The sequence below is a fragment of the Chaetodon trifascialis genome, chromosome 19, assembly GCF_039877785.1.
Source record: "Chaetodon trifascialis isolate fChaTrf1 chromosome 19, fChaTrf1.hap1, whole genome shotgun sequence".
Classification (NCBI taxonomy): Eukaryota; Metazoa; Chordata; class Actinopteri; order Chaetodontiformes; family Chaetodontidae; genus Chaetodon; species Chaetodon trifascialis.
In genome coordinates, this window is record NC_092074.1 from 16028801 (window position 1) to 16047688 (window position 18888).

The 18888-nt window shown below is 44.0% G+C and overlaps 1 protein-coding gene across 3 annotated transcripts; it reads left to right on the top strand.

Annotated features, from left to right (window-relative positions):
* The first annotated feature begins 68 nt into the window (after positions 1 to 68).
* Positions 69 to 12040, top strand: smek1 (SMEK homolog 1, suppressor of mek1 (Dictyostelium)). 3 transcript variants are annotated; one of them, XM_070987345.1, is made up of 15 exons: positions 69 to 1222; positions 1480 to 1535; positions 1629 to 1727; positions 1860 to 2477; positions 3508 to 3585; positions 3681 to 3797; positions 5607 to 5723; positions 5805 to 5936; positions 6519 to 6621; positions 6718 to 6876; positions 6995 to 7164; positions 7849 to 7991; positions 9010 to 9200; positions 10005 to 10216; positions 10963 to 12040. In XM_070987345.1, exons 1-15 carry the CDS (start codon positions 1081 to 1083, stop codon positions 11080 to 11082), a joined length of 2457 nt encoding a protein of 818 aa, XP_070843446.1. In that variant the 5' UTR covers positions 69 to 1080; the 3' UTR covers positions 11083 to 12040. The 3 variants fall into 3 exon arrangements, with proteins under 3 accessions (XP_070843446.1, XP_070843448.1, XP_070843447.1); XM_070987347.1 differs by having other exon boundaries at positions 74 to 1222; positions 6995 to 7161; XM_070987346.1 differs by having other exon boundaries at positions 79 to 1222; positions 7852 to 7991.
* Positions 12041 to 18888: the final 6848 nt, after the last annotated feature.

The window sequence follows — 18888 nt, forward strand, 5'->3', positions numbered from 1 at the left end:
AATTTCTGTCATGTTATGTTACTGTCTCTTTAAATGTGGCGGGCTGCCCTGTTGTTGCTGTGCTGGAAACCCCGTACTGACTCTGAAGGGACCCAAGATGGCTGAATACTCACGGGGGGGACAGTTAGCAATTATCTGAGCAAGACGTCGGGAATGAATGGCAGATAGCATTATAATGTAAAGCGTAACCTTGAAGCGATTATACGACTACAGTTTGTTGGTTTGCATGTTTTTTGGGATGCATGAATACTAGTCAGGAGAGAGTGGTCTCTCCGCGGCCCCGAGCCAGAACATGGCGGAACACTTGGGAAGAAATAGCAGCTAACGCTAGCTAGCTGGCATATTATTCATTCAGATTTTGAGACATTGTTCCAGCTTAAACACGGTGTCTGCTATCCGCAAGTGTGAAATAATGTTATCTTTTCACAGCTCTGGTCATTTTGCTTCAAAGTGTCATTTAACGTTGAATATGTGAAGCGTAGGCAGTTAGCGTACTAGCTAGCTAGTTAACGCGTTAGGTTTGCTAGCTAACGTAACTGGCAAACGTTGCCCGCAAGCGGACACATTGTACTAATAAGCAGGCAGAGTGTTTCGGGAGCCAGAGATCTTAACGGTAGGGCTTATTCTGAATACTCCTTTCTCAACTGTGTGCTAGGAGTTTGCAATGTCTGTCAGCCCTTGTTTTGTAGATTAACCCGTTAGCTAATGTCAGTGCCATCCGCACTGTGAATTAGACTGTCGTTAGCTTGCTACAATGGTCTGTAAGCTGATTTTGTGGTGCGTTGCCCATAACCCTGGCGAGATAAGTTTTGAGGCAGCTCGTTAAAATAATTATATTGTAGTTGTAACTGCAGAATCGGTGGAGGAATCTTCCTGGATTCTCGTCCAGGTGTTCAATTTTTAGGATCCTTCAAAGAACTGTTTGCCTGGTTGACCCCTGACGGTAGTTAGTACTGCATAGTCGAAGTGAGCAGGTGGAAAAAAAGTGACTTGAAGTTGTGGCGTTTGTCGGTGAAGCAGACACCCCGTAAAAGCATAGTAGATCCGGGAGGGGGAAACCGGTTACAACTACCTGCCAGGATGACGGACACTCGTCGACGAGTCAAAGTCTATACCCTCAATGAGGACAGACAGTGGGATGACCGTGGGACCGGGCATGTCTCCTCGGGCTATGTGGAGCGTTTGAAAGGCACGTCTCTACTGGTGCGAGCAGAGAGTGATGGTAAGGCGATCTAACGATCTATGACCATAGAAATGGTATATGCAAACTTACCTGCAGTGTGTTGGCCACCGCAGTAGTTGTTCCATAACATAATTATATGTAAGCAGCATTTTCCACGCAGACTTATTTTAACCAGCTGTGTCAGCTGCAACCATGCACCTAACCCTCACTTGTATGTAGGGAATAACCTAATTTAGCCTCCTCACAAAAGACATTTTGACAGCACTTATGGGCCACCTTTGTTTTTAACCTGACAGGTTCCCTACTGCTGGAGTCCAAAATCAATCCAAACACAGCCTACCAGAAACAACAGGTCAGCACATAACATGGTGAAGTATATTCATGTTTAATGTGGTTTTTCCTTTGTTTATCATTTGTAAATTTGCTTTTTTTCTCTTTTGGAAAGGATACATTGATAGTATGGTCAGAGGCTGAAAATTATGATCTGGCACTCAGCTTCCAGGAGAAGGCTGGCTGTGATGAAATTTGGGAGAAAATATGCCAGGTAACTGCACTTCTCTTTGTGTGGGTGTACGTTTGTCTGCTTCAGCTGTGTATGCATTTGATATCAAGTCTGTTTGGGTTCTGTTACTTACTATTACATCTCAATGTCTCTCTGTGTTGTCTCATTGTTAAGGTGCAGGGAAAGGACCCATCAGTGGACATCACCCAGGATGTAGTGGATGAGTCTGAGGAGGAGCGCTTTGATGACATGTCATCACCAGGTCTGGAGTTACCACCATGTGAACTGAACCGCTTGGAGGACCTTGCTGAGCTGGTGGCCTCCTCACTTCCATCACCACTGCGGCGTGAGAAACTGGCACTGGCTGTGGAGAACGAGGGCTACATTCGCAAGCTCCTGGAGCTGTTCCGTGTGTGTGAGGATTTGGAAAACAGAGAGGGACTGCACCACATGTATGAAATCATTAAAGGCATCTTCCTGCTCAATCGCACTGCACTCTTTGAGGTAATGTTCTCTGATGAGTGCATCATGGACGTCATTGGCTGTCTGGAGTTTGACCCAGCTCTCCCGCAGCCACGGCGGCATCGGGAGTTTTTAACTAAGACAGCCCGCTTTAAGGAAGTCATCCCCATATCTGACCCTGAACTGCGTCAGAAAATACACCAGACGTATCGGGTGCAGTATATTCAGGACATGGTGCTGCCCACGCCCTCTGTTTTTGAGGAAAACATGCTGTCCACCCTGCACTCCTTCATCTTCTTCAACAAGGTGGAGATTGTGGGCATGCTACAGGTGAGAAAGGCAGAGATGTATTACATGGTTTGCCAGTCAAGTGTATGTGTTATTAATTTAAACAAGATGTGTGGATGCTCCAGATTTTCTCTTTAAAATTTTTCTCATTGGATTTATGAGCTTAATACAAATACACTTTACAAATAGAACATCCCAATGCACACATGAGAGAATATCTTTCAAAGTAGTGTTTATACAGTGAGGACTGGAAATTACAGTAATTGTAGGATTGTACAAAGGTTTTATTTTCATCTGATTGTGCTTTACCCAGTCTGAGTTTGTCTGCTAGTCTTTTATGGTCATGTGATCTTTGTGTTTTTGTACTGTGTCAACTCAGCAGTGTTTATGTATGGCTGTCTCCATAGAGATGGAGAAGTGTTGTGTAAATCAGTTATGCTGCGCTAGAGGAAAACTGAAACTGGCTCGCTGTTGACTCTGGTACACTGTGCTATGTGAAATTCTGAAGTCAAACACTGTAGCTATGGACCATTTCTTCCTGACTTACCTCGTGGCAGTTTTGTTAAGCCAAGCAAAGTATTGTATTCATTTAAACCAGTGCATCATGTACATACTGGATCACAGATGTCATTGAGTGGAACTGGGTTGTCCATGTAAAAAAACTTATGTACTATCAAGGAAATCCACAGAAACTCAATGTTGTAGTTTTTAAAATGTTTAATTTACAGTAGATTGAAACTGCAGTGATTCTAAATTGCAGTGAGCAAAATGTGTTTTTGATTTCAGGTTGTGAATTGAATTAAAAGAGGTGTTTTATAATGACAAAGTATGTCCCACTGTCACTGCAAAATCAGTAATTGTTCAATGCATTGGATGCACTTTTTGTTTCTTGGTTATTTGTGTCTGACTTGAACTGTTGTTGGTCAACAACAGATTTGTTGTGCTAGATTTTGCGGAGTGCACAATTGGGGTCAAGGATGACATATGTATTTCTTTTCTCTCCATATCCTGATAAGTTGACCCTGTGTGTGATACTCACCCCCTCTTATCTCCCCTTCCCTTTTGCTGTCAGGACGATGAGAAGTTCCTGACAGACCTCTTTGCACAGCTAACAGATGAGGCTACAGATGACGACAAAAGACATGAACTGGTATGCCAGACCGTCACAGATTATTTATTGAATGCTATTCTCATTTTTCTCCTAGTCGCTTGTTTCATAGAGCCGTGTTAATTTCTTCTTTTTAGGTGAACTTCCTAAAGGAATTCTGTGCATTCTCACAAACGTTACAACCTCAAAACAGAGACGCCTTCTTCAAGACATTGTCAAACATGGGCATTCTACCTGCACTCGAGGTCATACTGGTGAGTGCAGCAATCTTAACATAAATTGGAATTAAGTTAATAAGGCAAGCTTGCTCAGATATACAAGGAATTTGGCAGTTGGTGTCAGTAGCTTCAGTAGCTTTGGGAGTGGGGTGACATTAGGATCATGCCTTTAAAAAATTGAAAGTTGGGTGAAGTGGCATACTTCTAGAGGAGAAAAATAAGCTAAATAAATCTCTCATCATCATCATCAGTGAAGATGATATTGAGTGTTTGCAGCGTGTTGATACAACTGTGCATCTGTTTCATGCAAAGCTATTTGGTTACCATGGATTGTACACAGCACAACAACACGTTGTTGAGGAAGCAGAATCAGACTCTTTTAACTGTGGTATTAAATTACACTGTTGTGACTACACTGTTTGTGTGCTGGTCTTGCTCAGGTGAATGACACTAAAAAGTTGTAGATGGTAGTTTAAGTGTATTTCAACCTGTCTCAGTAAGGACAATGATACGGCATTTGTTTTTTTTGTTCAAATAAATTAACTCGTACCACAAAAAAGCAAACCAAATATATTTTTTCTCTGTATAATGCTAGACCTTGATGCTTGCTATACATTGATCATACTTAGTTGAGCTAACACACATACACAAATGTTCAGGATCATGTTGGCTGCTGGGCTGCTGCTGGTTGTCAGGGTATTATCTGGTCTGCAGACATTGTGTTGCATTACAGCTGAATTCCCCTACCAAGTCTTGTCAGATCCGTATTAATCTGGTGCATGTAATCATACCTGGTTGTGTTTTACACTCTTTGCTCAGCTGTTTGTCACACTGAAATCCTGTTTCAAATATGCCACAGGTGGTAATGCCACATTCCTGATCAGTTATATGTGGTTGTAAATCTGACCAGAATGTTGAAATTGCAAACATCTCTAGCTCTACAGATGCCAAAAAAACAAGAAGAATTGGCAGGCTGCAATGTGTGTAGTGGCTGTGAGTGTATGTGTTAAGGTGTGGAGCGGGGAGTTCATAGCCTGGAAAGAGAGGATGCTTTTATAGCACTTTTCATTCAAGGAAAAATTATTTGACTTATTGGTAGCGTGATCTGATGACAGATCAGTAGAATTCACTCATATGTTGTGTGTAGATGGATTGTGTCACATGGTAAACAGCAAAGAAGACTGACTTGACTTGATTCAGTTTTGACTTAAAGAGCTAAGCTTGGTATCTCGTGCATGTATGGTATGACATACATCTTTTCTTATGAACTTATTATTGCTCCTTATTTTCGCTCATGTTCAAATGAATCATTTTTATTTTGACACCGTCAGTCCCAGTTTTTTGTGTTTGTTGGTGCAGTTACTTTTACCACTACAGTATTGACTGCAGAAGAACAAACGAGAAGAATGGATCTGATACAAGAGGACATATTTGACCGCCAAATACACTTTGTTCTCAGACAAAATGAACTAGCAAGTTTTCCTGCATCTAGCCAGCCTCTGAGCATGAGAGTGGTTATGTTTTAGTACTGTACAATACAACCCACTATCCTGTTAAATTTTGTGAAAAACTTAACCTTGGAATATGTATCACTTGCAAGTCAGGGACAAACACATAAACAAATGCATAAAGCAGAATAAAGCATAAAATAGAAGACTGATACCTTTGCACATACAGAGTTTGACTTTGTGAGATAAATACTTAATAAACTGAGAAAATAAATGCAGTTGGGTCCTTTTTTTTGATTATCACATTTGTTTCCATTCAGTTTTTAAGAAACGCTAAAACTTTGAAGGGGCAAAATCAGAGTCCACTGACAAAAAAAAAATCTGTGTTAATGAACAGGGAATGGACGACGTTCAGGTCCGTGGGGCAGCCACAGATATTTTCTCTTATCTGGTGGAGTACAACCCCTCCATGGTACGAGAGTTCGTCATGCAGGAGTCTCAGCAGAATGATGATGTGAGTATATGAACAAAGTCAGCCAAGCAGGTGGATATGAGCAGATGTTGTGTTATTAATGATTATTTATTTGCCTTCCAGGACATCCTGCTGATCAACCTCATCATAGAACACATGATCTGTGATACAGACCCGGAGCTAGGTGGAGCGGTGCAGCTGATGGGCCTGCTACGGACTCTGGTGGACCCCGAAAACATGCTGGCTACTGCAAATGTGAGTTTGCAGGCTACTCCTAAACACGTCATTTTATACAAAAACTGAGTGCTCAATATTCAGATCCAGCTTGTCCAGAAGAACGTTTGAACCTCCTTTGTGAGAAGTGGAGGCATTGCTTAATCATTTAAGTCAAACTGGAACAAGCAAAAACACCTTTAAGGTCTGTCAACTGTGTTATAAAAGATCCTCACAAGGAAACTGTGAGTTCACCATTCTGTAGCCGAGAGTTAGGCAGCACTGGAGAGACAGGATTATTAAAGGAGCAGAGGGAGGTGGTGTAACATGCAAAAGAGAAAAATATGATCCATGTGTGGATTTTGGCTGTTAGAACAGAGTACAGATACAAGTCGTATCGGGGGGGAAATACATGAAATATCCACGCTGGAAAGCTTTATGTTCCTGCTAATCAAGTTACTGTTGATTAGTGCTACCCAGGACCAACAGTATAACAGTTTGGGCCAGAGCTCTGCACATTCACCATTGTTTTTAAGTGTAGGATACAGTAAAAACATTAACTGCAATAGATACCGAAGTCTTGTTGCTAAGAAAAAAATGCATTCTTTCTTTTTTCCTTCGCAGAAAACAGAGAAGACAGAGTTCCTGAGCTTCTTCTACAAGCACTGTATGCACGTCCTCTCAGCTCCACTACTGGCCAACACCACAGAGGAAAAACCCAGCAAAGGTATTGAATACCTGTGAGATCTATGTGTGTACATGTGTCTTGGCTTTTTTCAAATCTAGTATTTCATGTTGCTTACTATTTTCGCTCTTCTATTAGATGATTTTCAAACATCCCAGTTGCTGGCTTTGATTCTGGAGTTGCTGACATTCTGTGTTGAGCACCACACATACCACATCAAGAACTACATCATCAACAAGGACATACTCAGGAGGGTACTGGTGCTCACCGCCTCTCAGCATGCCTTCCTGGCACTATGTGAGTGACATATAATTCTTACTTCCTGTCAACCTGGACAAACTTTTGCATTAAACATTTCAAAGATAATTGTGAATCTAAATTTTGAGCTTCATATTCATCTGTTTTTCTGTCCCAGGTGCCCTGCGCTTCATGCGGAGGATCATTGGTTTGAAGGATGAATTCTACAATCGCTACATCATGAGAAACTTTCTTTTTGAGCCCGTCATTAAGGCCTTCCTCAACAACGGCTCCCGCTACAATCTCATGAACTCCGCCATCATTGAGATGTTTGAGTATGTCCGTGTGGTAAGTATTGCTTTTTTCCCCACAAAACTTGTGCTTTCATGTCAGTTTTGAATCTGTTATGAACAGAATTTCACTTTCCAGGACATTAAAGTATTTGTCCAAATTTTGTCACTTCACACATAAAGCTGCCTCACGGTGAATTTAGGATGGGGGAATAGTTTATTGTTACCAATGCTGAAATGACAGTTACACCACAGAGCCATAGAGGCTGTCAGTCCACCATCAGGCTCAAGCCTCCTCTCGCCTGATGCTGGGTTTGGTTTAGGAAGGTGAAGAAAAATAATTCTTCTGTTCTGCTTTGCTCTTTGTTTTTTTTTTAAAATATCTTTGATGTTCTTCCCTGTTCCGTTGCTCGTCGGCTCAGAGTTGAGCAGCTTGTCAAACCTGTACAACATGACACCTTTTAAAACCGGCTATGTCTTGCAGTGTCATTAGAGTGAAGTGTGGTTCACTGGAATACATACACTGATTTACTGATTTCACCTTGGCCGACATGTTAAAAAAGAAAGCAGTGTTCATGGTTCGTCAAACCGTGTCCCTGAATGTAAAAACGTGTTTTTGATTCATTTTAACTTGTTTGGTGTGATCTCTCCTCTCTATTTCTCTCCTGTGCTCTTTTTCCATCACTTTCCACTTCTACTGGGTCTCTACACTCCCCTTTCTCTCCTCTCCCATTGCTCCCAGGAGGATGTGAAATCTCTTACAGCTCATATAGTAGAGAACTACTGGAAGGCTCTGGAGGATGTGGACTACGTCCAGACGTTCAAGGGCCTAAAGCTGCGGTATGAGCAGCAGCGAGAGAGGCAAGACAACCCCAAACTGGATAGGTGAGAAAACTAAGGCTGGACTACTACGACCACTATTACACTGTCACGGATGATTTAATGACTTAGGCAAGCTTTTGTCTTTAAGTGTGTCTCATAGTAAATGGGTAGATGTGAAGTGCCAGTTAGAGAATTAACATTGATGAGTTGTTACGATGGCCTGTGTTGTCTTTTGTGTGTGTCACAGGTGCGTCCTGACTTTTAGATACTGTCTGTTTTGTATCTGCATAAAAGCCTGACTGTATAAAAGCAGGCGTTGTACTTCAGGTTTGTTAGCTGAACACGGTGAGCGCTGTTATCACAAGCTGCTGAGATTGTGCAATGTGTCACTTATTCACGTATGACTCTGACTGAAGTACACAGTCAAATCAGAAAGTGGCACCGTGCAGGGCTCGTCACTTAAGGCCAATACTGTTGCTGCAACTTAGACTCTTGCCAACACTGACGGACGTTTCCTTGTTTTTAAGCTTTGCTTTGCTCCTGTGACTGTTTTCTTTTGTCAATCTCCTGCAGTTCTCAGGAATAGATCATGTTTATTGTGTGGCAGCTTTTTATAGAAATACAAGGGCTGATGTCATTGTTTCAGTACAGAGCAATTACACAGTTCACATACACGTGGTTTACAATTTAAATACCAACAGTTGCATTATATCATACCTCTCTGTTTGGTCCTGGTTCATTGCACAATAGTGAGATCAGACTCAGTGAATAGTTTGTCCATACATGTGCACTCTAAGAAAAGCAAAGACTAAGAATCATCTTATGACTACACTCGCTGCTTATCACAAAGTCCAAGGACTTGACTGAAACAAAATCAGACTAAAGACTATATATTTTGGATAAATGGTGTCCAACACACTGATAATTGTCCTCTATGAGTGAGAAGAAATATGTGAATGTAGGCCTTAAAGATTGGCCCAGTTGTAAAAAGGTGGTTTAAGAAACTCTGCTTTGATATGTCGTCTATGAACATATGTGCGTTGTGTTTTTTGAACACTAAGCGGTGCATTGTCCTCTCCAGCATGCGCTCCATCCTGAGGAACCACCGCTTCCGTCGTGATGCAAGGACACTGGAGGATGAAGAGGAGATGTGGTTCAACACAGATGAAGATGACCTCGAGGACGGTGAGGCAGTGGTTCCTCCCTCTGACAAGATGAAGGCAGAGGAAGACCTCATGGAGCCTATAAGCAAGTTCATGGAGAGAAAGAAATGTACGTATGGAAAAGCAGTTTTTTTGAGGGTGAGACGGTGTGATTGGAGTGAATTGCATGTTGGAGTTATGGCTGATTGTTGTTGAAATGACATTCCTGTAGCTGCTATGTGGGGTTACTAAATTGTGCAGTTTTAAAAGTGCAGCCGTATAATTTCAGAATGTGAGGCTGCAGTTTTACGATAGCAATATCAGTGAAAACAATCATAGGAGTCTCTAGAGGAGTACTGACAAGGGAACATTATCAGGAAAAGACTGTTGTATGTTTGCATTGTCGTTCCCCGGGGTGCTGGGAAATTAAACAAGGTAATGAGGATGTGAATCAAGCCAAAGCTTATATAAAACCAATTTGACACATTTCACAGGCGAAAGAGCAGATTTGTAAACAAAACAACATTGTGATTAAATTGCTGGCAGACGGTGTTGAAATTCGCAGAGCTTTATTTACTGGCCCCAAATAGTCATCTGCAGTTAGTCAGCAGAAAGACTTTTCAGATGTGCTTTGCCAGATACTTTGTTTTGTTGTTTTACTGCTGCTTTAGGTACAGTCATGATAAATGTGGGGTCGTTATATTTGTCTGTACAGTAAATCTGCATAACTCCACATACTGAAAAGACATTTGTCTGTATTTTAGGGTGCCATGTACGGAAAGCGCTCAGCTACAGTCACTTGTTGGGTTAAATGTAAAACATAAAAGTGAAATGTGTCCTGGAAAAGCATGTTGTGCTTGCAGAGGATGTGTTCTGTTGACCCATGAAATGGGGAGAATGACTATTTCCACCACCTCTCCCTCTGCGCCCCCAGTGAAAGACCCAGAGGATAAAGAAGTACTGGGGAAGTCGAGCTTATCGGGTAGGCAGAACCCCAGCTTCAAGCTCGCCTTCTCTGGCTCCACTAAAACCAGCCTGTCCAGCCCTCCTTCATCTGCCTCATTGAACCCAGGTTCTCCGGGATCACCAGGTTCTCCGGGCTCAGGAGCTCGGAGCTCACCTTCCACCACAACTGTAACCACAAAGGTACTTGTCAACATGTGAATAGTTGATCTCTGTAAAGGAAGTCCACTAATCTTCTCTTATCGAGAGACAAAGTTTAAGGACAAAGATGATTTTACACAATGTCTGTTCTGCATCAAACATTACTTAACCAAGACAAAGGAAGAAATAGTGAAAATTGAGCTTTAACTATGAATCTTCACACTTAGACTGTCAGTTTTCACACAACTCCCACCATCCTTGTTGTGTATTACAAAGAATGGTCAGAATCACCAGTGTGCCATCAAGACAAATTCTGTACTTGTTAACTTTATTTAGACAAGGAAAATGGAGGGAGAGAGACTAATAATGGCACATGAGCCAAAACGCGATTTACAGGTGAAGTCGATTTTTAAAAAGTGCGTACACTAAAGACTACAATGTCACTGCACAAAATGAGGAAACATCAAATAAGACTGATGCACAGGAGACACGAACAGACACAATTCGGGCTGGCTGGTTGAGCATAAACAGCTGTTTTTATTGATACATTTCTACAATGGTGAGATGGGAGTAGTGAGTTGTGAAGACGTGGAAGAACACTAAAGCTTTAATCATAAAAGAGCTGCAAATTATAGTTGCCCATCAACTAAGTTTGCAGGTAAAAGAGTCTAACAAGCCAAAACAAAGGTCTGCTGGGTGGCTTGTCGTATTATCCCGGCCTAATAATACTTTTTAACTATCTTAATTATGTAGGATGACTAGACTTTTTTTATCTGTGTCTTCTTCAGGGTTTAGTGGGACTGGTGGACTATCCTGATGACGACGATGAGGAGGAAGAGGAGGAGGAGGATGGGGAGAGTAAAGAGGACCCTCTGCCACCTTCGAAGAAGTCCAAACTGAGCTCCTAAAGGAGCTTCGCTGTCTCAGCCTGTGCTCCGCTCAGACAGTTTCAGCGCATAGACTTCACACAGGAACGATCAAACTTGTAAACAAATTGAATGAATGAAAGCCGCCAGCGGGTGGCCAACAGAGGAGCGGACTGTGAACGGACACGAAGCCTCCTCAGACTAGCCCACTTCATACAAGTGCCAATCAGGAAACCGGGAGCGAAAAAGCATCTGGAAAGTGGAACAGACGTGCGAAGGTTGAGGGAGAAATGATCACACTCAACGGAGCGTCGGCAGACTCGGACGGTATGAGACCGGTCGGAGTTTAGCAACTGGACGACAAGACCACATACAAAAACACACGTACACGCAGAGTGAAATCCCAGAGAGCTCGCGAGCTCGGACCATAACCCACTGCCCCCCGCCCCCCACTCAGGGAAGGACATCACAGCGGCCCAAATGGGTCAGCCAATTCAGACCCAGAACCACCACTCGCACCCCTATCCCCTCCTCAGAGTTCACCCTCCTCCTCGTTTCTTTCTACATCTTTTCTCCTCTGCTCTCCCCCCCTCTCTGTCTGTTGCTTTTTGTCCTTTTTTTTTTTTTTTTTTTTTTAAGTTAGTATAAAGGACCAGACGGGAGGCAGCATGTGGCAAAGAGCTGTCCTTGTTGTCGTTTGATGATGTCATCCGTGTTGTCGTTCCTCAGCGGACGTTCTTTCTCTGAAGAGAAAAAAAGCCAGCAGTTTCTTCATTATTTTGTTTTTGTTCTCTATTTGTCTCTCAATCTTTCTCCTGTTTTTTGTAAATGACAACAAAAAAGACCTGCCTTTAAATGTTCAGGACGTTTTCAGTCACACTTGAACAGGTTTTTAAAGACCTCAGTAGGTGAGATAGTTTTACCCTTTTTGCCCTTTGAAACTGCAGATTTTTTGGAGAATTTGTAATCCCGTCTTGATTAAAGATTGAGTGGAATTCTAGATGTGATGAATTTTGTCATATCTTCTCTTTTTTTTTTTTCCTTTTACATGAGTGTACACTTAGTTGTTCAGAATATTTGGGACCATTAAAATGATCTTTGCTGTAAGATGTCCTACTACCCTTTGTCCTAATAACTCAAATGTGTCCTCTCTGCAGAGTGCTGTTGTTGATCAGTCGGGGTTTCATCAGCACCACAAGAATTTGACCTTGTATTTGTAGTACAGACAAAGCTGTCGGGTACAACGTGGTTACACAAACTATTATTGGGCCACTCAGTTCCACACTGAAGATCAAACGTCCAATCCCGCTCTGAAACTGTTGGGCCATTTGAAATTTTAGTGTCAGTTATTCCCTAGAAACATATTCAGTCTGTGAAATCATGAAGACTACAAGATATATGGTCAAATTTTGTTGCCTGTGTTGGAGATCTTCCACGAATCAAAGCAATGCCATGGTGCAGACTTATTTCTGTTTAGTGCTGCATTTTATGGATGGACCTTTTACCTTTTATGGATGGTGCTGTTGTCTTTTGATCCACCAGGTGGCAGCCTCAGTCTGTAGAAACTAGACAGAAGCGTTGTTGTCTGTCCTAAGGGGTCATGTCATCTGTACTTTGAAATTACAGTAAACATGTTGGGGATGGTATTTTACAAAGCATAGGTTAACACTGTCTGAAAATGGGTTGTGAGCATTTGATGCCACTATTGCCCAACTGCTGTTACAGTACTATTACATGGCGTTTCCTTCTGCACTGCTTGAGCAAATCCTGAATGGTTATTTTCTGATGAGTGGGCTCATGAGGATAAAGTGTTCAAAATAAGGCACAGCGTATGACCGCAGCTCTCAAAACTCAAACCGGATCAGATTGAATATTTAACCATAACTTTCCAGTTTTTCAAGTCAGCTAACTTCTCATCCTGGAGAAGAAAAAAGATTGGGCTGAAGTGTTTGTTATTTTGATAGCTCACCTTTTTACCTGACTGGCATTGTTTTGGGCATATTTGCTGTTTTTCAGTTGGAGATATGTTGACTTATTTTTGCTGTTCCATAGTTTCAGTATCATAACTGAAAGCCTCGGCTCTCTGGTAGACCGAAAATGTTTTTTTTTTTTGTTAAAATGAGTGAAAATAGTTTAGGAAAAATGACAGCACCTCCCAGCGTATGTGGTCACCTCAGTGGGAGTTTGAGTACGACTCAAAAACAAACAGCATCCAGGCCACCAAGGAGTCACTGTGTTGTCCCTCCAAGTGCATTGTGGCCTTCAAACATTGCTTATTAATTAAAACCCAACAGAAGAGGATCACTCGGCGCTCAGCGTGCGGCGAGAGCCGTCACACAACGCCTATTAAGGCTCCCATTCACATGAAAGCCATCTCCAGACAACGGCAGCTTTTCAGGAGCGGCCCTCCCTGCCAGCCTCCGTTTGCTCCTCAGCAGGAGTGTGGCAGAGTGTGTGTGTGTGTGTGTGTGTGTGTGTGTGTGTGTGTGTGTGTGTGTGTGTGTGTGTGTGTGTGTGTGTGTGTGTGTGTGTGTGTGTGTGTGTGTGTGTGTGTGTGTGTGTGTGTGTGTGTGTGTGTGTGTGTGTGTGTGTGTGATCTCCCTCTCTGCCACTGGAGAGGCCAGCCTGCTCCTGGTGCCAGCCGCTGCTCCACCAGAATGCCGGCTCCACTTCCAGTGCCAAGGCGCTCACCCGGCTCTGCCCGCCTGTATGTCTGCCAGACTGAAGAGTCCCCATCGGTGACACTGCTGTCCAGCTTCCAGCCGGGCCAATGAAAAGCCTCTTTGACAGCTCTCTTGATTGGCTCGGCTCCCTCGGCATCCCGGCTGCCACTTATCGACTCTTTCTGGATTGATCAGTAACAGTCATACAGCGGCACGTGATGATGTACTGCGCTGGGGCCAAATTGTATCTATATTTTCATGAGATGCAACCATTATTGCATTTTGCAAGCAAGGGTGAAACTAAAATTATCCCACGACATCCTCCATAACACTGAGTAAACTCAAACACGCCTCCACATGTTTCATAGATGCTACTCTTTCGAAACAGCAGTCACTCGTTTGAACACAGTACCTGCACACCATCAGGCATTTTAGTCTAGTCCTTCCTTAAATTTGGGGTCTTGGATATGATTCATTGATATGATTAATCATAAAATGCAGTACATTCTATAAAAGTGGTTCCAAACTTTTTTGGAAAAAGCTGTGTTTAGCTCTTATGCTTCAGATGTCTGAGTTTTTAGAGGCTCCTCCAAAGAGATTGTCCCTGTGAACGTCTCACATTGTTTCATTCACTTAAGAGTTTCAGGCCCCCAGAAGTAAAACTCTCCAACATGTCACAGGAAAAGTGAACTTTGAGGAAAATCTGAAGAACAAATTCGAATGTGTGCAGCAGAACTGTGTATTTTCTCCTTTCTTGCCCCATTTATCATCTCATGACCCCCTTTGAGGGGCGTTGACCCCTCACTGGATGCAGCTACCTAATGGTATACAGTGTATTTAAAACCAGCCACCATTATTATTTATTCTATGTATTTATTTTAAGAAACAGTGGGTTGATTATGTCTTGATAAGTTTTTATTTTTTAATTGTTAGAGCTCTCTTATAAAAAGCAGATGTGTATTTACAATGTACAGTAGGTCACACACAGCAGCTTGGGGAGGCAGCCTGTAGGGGGCGGTAGAGACCACTTATGGAGACGAACTGCAGAATATTAATTGAGCAAATAACTCATTAAGTAAACGCTCTTTCCCATTAGCTCACAGGGTGCTATGATTGAACTGGCGTTAGAATAAGCTTCAGTTAGCTCATTAACTTTTTCCTGCTGTTTTTGAAGTAACCATAACTGATCAAAGTCGGAGTAAAATGACAACACAGTGATCTATTATATTAATCCCACGTAATCCTGGTAACCAGTCCAGGATATGAAACAGGAAATGAGGCACACATGCGGTTTTTGGAAACCGAGTCGAGGTTGTCAAAACACGCACACAAAGTCCACCCTCATGTCTCCCCGCCGAGCCGGGCGTCGCGGCAGACAATGACCTGTGTTTCCCGGGCACAAAGTGCTCTCTGTGTCCGCCGGAGCTCCCCCGCTTTAGTGGAGGTGATTGGCCGTGTTCTGCGCAGCACGTCGGCCGCCGTGTGTGTGATTAATCACCGTGTTAAAGCGCCAGAGCCGCGCGTCCCCCGAGGTGGAGAGAGGGCGGCGGGCCGACAGGGACACCGGGCAGCCACGATGCCCCGGGTCAACAACCGTAGGTAGCAAATGAAGGAGTGGAGACAAGTCATCACCCGTCACATCTGGTTTACATTAAGACAGAGGTGAGATACAGTGGCAGGTCCGCCATACTTTCATAAGCTCCCCTTTTAGTGTCAGGAGGTTAGCCTAACTGACATCCTGATATCCAGCGTATCCTAAATCAGTGTATGTTGGCTCATGTTTTCTACATAAAAGTCTTCCTAAAGGTGGATCCCAGCCACAAACAGGTCCATTTCTTGGTTTTGAAAGTTAGCTGGATGCTAGCTGACTAGCCTAGCTAATAAGCAGCGCAAACTGCTGTTTGAATTGAGGATTGTCTTCAAAATGTAGCCTGTGAGTGCACTGATTCCCCACCTGATGCGGGCTTGTGGCCCCTAAATGCAAATCTGGAGCCAGTTAAATGTGGAGCTAATCTACAGAAAATTAAGCTGCAGCAACTTTGATATTTGTTTATTTTTTTCAAACATGCCAAAATAAAGGCCTGTCCACACCTCTTAAATGTTTAGTTTGTCTTACATGTTAGTAAATTGTTCAAAATGAGGCATTTGAAGCTGTTACAATGGGCTCTGGGATACTGATTTTCTTTTCCTGATCAATCAATTGAGCAAAAAAATTAAGAAATGAAAGTCATACTTGCAACTAGTGCTGTAACTGATAATAATGGTGACAAATGCATGCACCGTTTCACAAAAGTAGACAAAAGCCAGAAAAAAAAAGTAATTTGGTGCAACAGAGCTGTGTTTTGAGCTTCATTCTCCCTTCAATCATCCTCTGACACCTTTGATTTTTCATGACAGCCTTATTTTTGTGTTGGGAGCCACTTGCTGCACATATGCCTTTTGGCTCTGCTCCTAACTCGCGTTCACTGCAGCTCAGCGCTTTATTGCAGAGCAGATACAACTGTTCCTAAATGTGCAGCCTGAACCAGCAGTAAGCTCGCGCTTCCTTTGTTTCTTGGTAGCACGCCGTGATCCCTTCATAACTCTCGTCGCTCTAAACCAAAGATAAATAATGAGCTTTCCCATGGAAGCGTTGGGAAGTGGAAGAATTTGCGGCTGATCTGCCATTGCTAAATGTTAAGTGGTTGGTATTGTGCCTCAGCATGGGGCACAGGAAACATGGATGTGAATGCAAGAGCTCTTGGGCTGCGTGTTAAATGAAAATGTCACAGTGATAAAGAGCGCACCTTCCGCACCCAGGAGTGTGTGAGCAGTGTGTGATGGGTCGGAAGTATACTCTGGAGGCACCCTGTAAATCCACACCATGAGCTGCGGATAGCTGGTCACACACTGACTTACACACACATGCACACACACTTGGATCTATTCCTAGAAGCAGCGTACTTTCCAGGAGTTTACATTTAACGGCGCTCCAGTAATGTGGAGTCACACATTGGGATGTAGCAGATACAAACCTCACCCGTATAAATTTCTGCGCCTATTAAAAACGCATAAAACTCAACGCTGAATAAAATAAAACCAACTCCAGCGTCCCTCTGGGCGTGTATGGCGGCCCGGGCTGGAGGTGTTATTTGAAATGAGGCTGTGCGGCAGAGCGCTGGGAAACAGAATGGCTTCTGTGAGGGAGGACGCCGAGAGAGGCCGACATCCAACATGTGAAAATCACCCAGGGCAAGAGGGGGAATGACCAAACCGTGATGCCTGTGCTATTGAATTTACCTCACGTAACAGAGCATGAATGAAGCCCTTAAAGGTATCAGCTTCCAGACAATAAACAGGGGAATCGGACGCATGGTTCAGCGGGAGTTGAACATGTGAGACCAGTCACACACACACACTGAGTCAGGATACTACTGTGTACATTAAACTCACCATTCAGCTTAACAAATCAAACCTGTGGCTGTATGTTAATGTCCTGGCAGGCTTCGGGCTCCGGCTGGTAACACAAAACTAACCAAACAGAACTTTTCCCATATACAGTAGCGCTCAAAATGGTGTTTGACATTCACAATTTGCGTCCACCGTTGTGTCCAGGGAGTGAATGCTTGTGTGTTTTCTCTTCTTCCTCGCAGCCGGGCCTGATGGCTCCCGCTGCTGGAGTGTCTGAGGCTTTTGACGGCGGCTCTGCTGTCGTGTGGCGCTGGCGTCCGCCCTGTGCCAGGCGGCGTGTGTGGTCAACGGGCGACTGGGAAGCTGCAGGAGAGCGAGAGGGCCGCGGGTCAAGGCAGAAGCCCGCTTTCGGTCAGTGCCTCGCCTTGTATCTGCTCGTCTTCATGTTTCTCTCTCCATCGCTGGCTGACCTTGAATAACTTTTACCTACAGTACGCATGGCATGTGCCTCTTTTATGGCTTTCTGCATCCTGCAAAAGCATATTTTTATCCATCCCCACCCTCCCCCACATCCCCCTCACACACTTACACCTCATCTTTCTCCCCTCCCTCCCCTTGTGGCCCAGGGGCATATGGTTTGGCTGGGCAAGAGATAAGAGAGATGTGTCAGCCTGTGGTACTGAACAAACACATCTTTCATTTCTCCCTTTCTTCTCTCCTCCTTTGACTCCTCTTCTCTGCCTCGCTCCTCTCCTCTCCTCTCCTTTTCCTTCCCTCCTCTCCTCGCTCAGTCCACTCACCTCTTTCGTCTCTGTGACGGCTGGGTACAATTAGGCGCAAAAAGCCTTTCGTCTTTTTCGAGGAGGGAGACGTTGTTATATTTGCGGGTGATGGAGAGGGGAAGAGAGGGGGAGAATGGGCTTCAGATGCTCTCTAGGAGCGAAGACCAGTGGGGGGGGGGACGAAATGAGGGGCCAAAGGAGAAGAGACAGATCTCCTCATGCTGAATGAAAGGCCCTCTTTCCTCTCTTCCCTCTCTGGTAGGGCACATCAGAGGCATGCGCTCCTCGCTTTATGGAGGGAAAAGCGGTTTCCACCAAACTCTGCTTCCATTTATCTCTGGCTCGCTCGCCCCTCTCCCTATACACACACTTGTCCACACACGCTCACATTTGTACGGCACATGCACGCTCATGCATACTGTACGCAGGCTGGATTTGCTTTGATTCCTGATTGCTTTGGTTTCTGCGGTGGCTTGCTCAGGTTACTGTTCAAACTATGTGCCAAGCTTGTGTGTGTGTGTGTGTGTGTGTGTGTGTGTGTGTGTGTCTGTCTGAGCCTCTGTGTGTAGAAGTGCGATGATGGATCCTCAGCCAGTGGTGGGAATAGCACAGTTTCAGCTGCTATTATTAGCTCTCTGTTCCACAGGCCTGATTCTTTCCCCTGTCTCCTGTCTGACACCAGCGTTTCATTACTATCTGGCTCCAGCGCAGGAAGGGCTACGCTATCACAGCTAGCTACAGGGAGGACAGCCCCGCTCCCATTCCAACAAGGCTTTTAATAGGCTCCGCTACTCCTGCATGCATTCTGTTACTTAGTCAGTGTGTCAAGGACTCGGGGTGAAATAGTTCCCAGAGCCAGGCGACACACTTACTTTCAGTGTGTGCTCGAACACTCGGGCCAACACACAGTTGGCAGGCGACGCACCCTTGACTGGCGAGTATTTCAAGGGCACAATCCTAGCTGCGATCCTCGCATATCACACTTCAATCATTTGAACACAGTCGCCACTCCC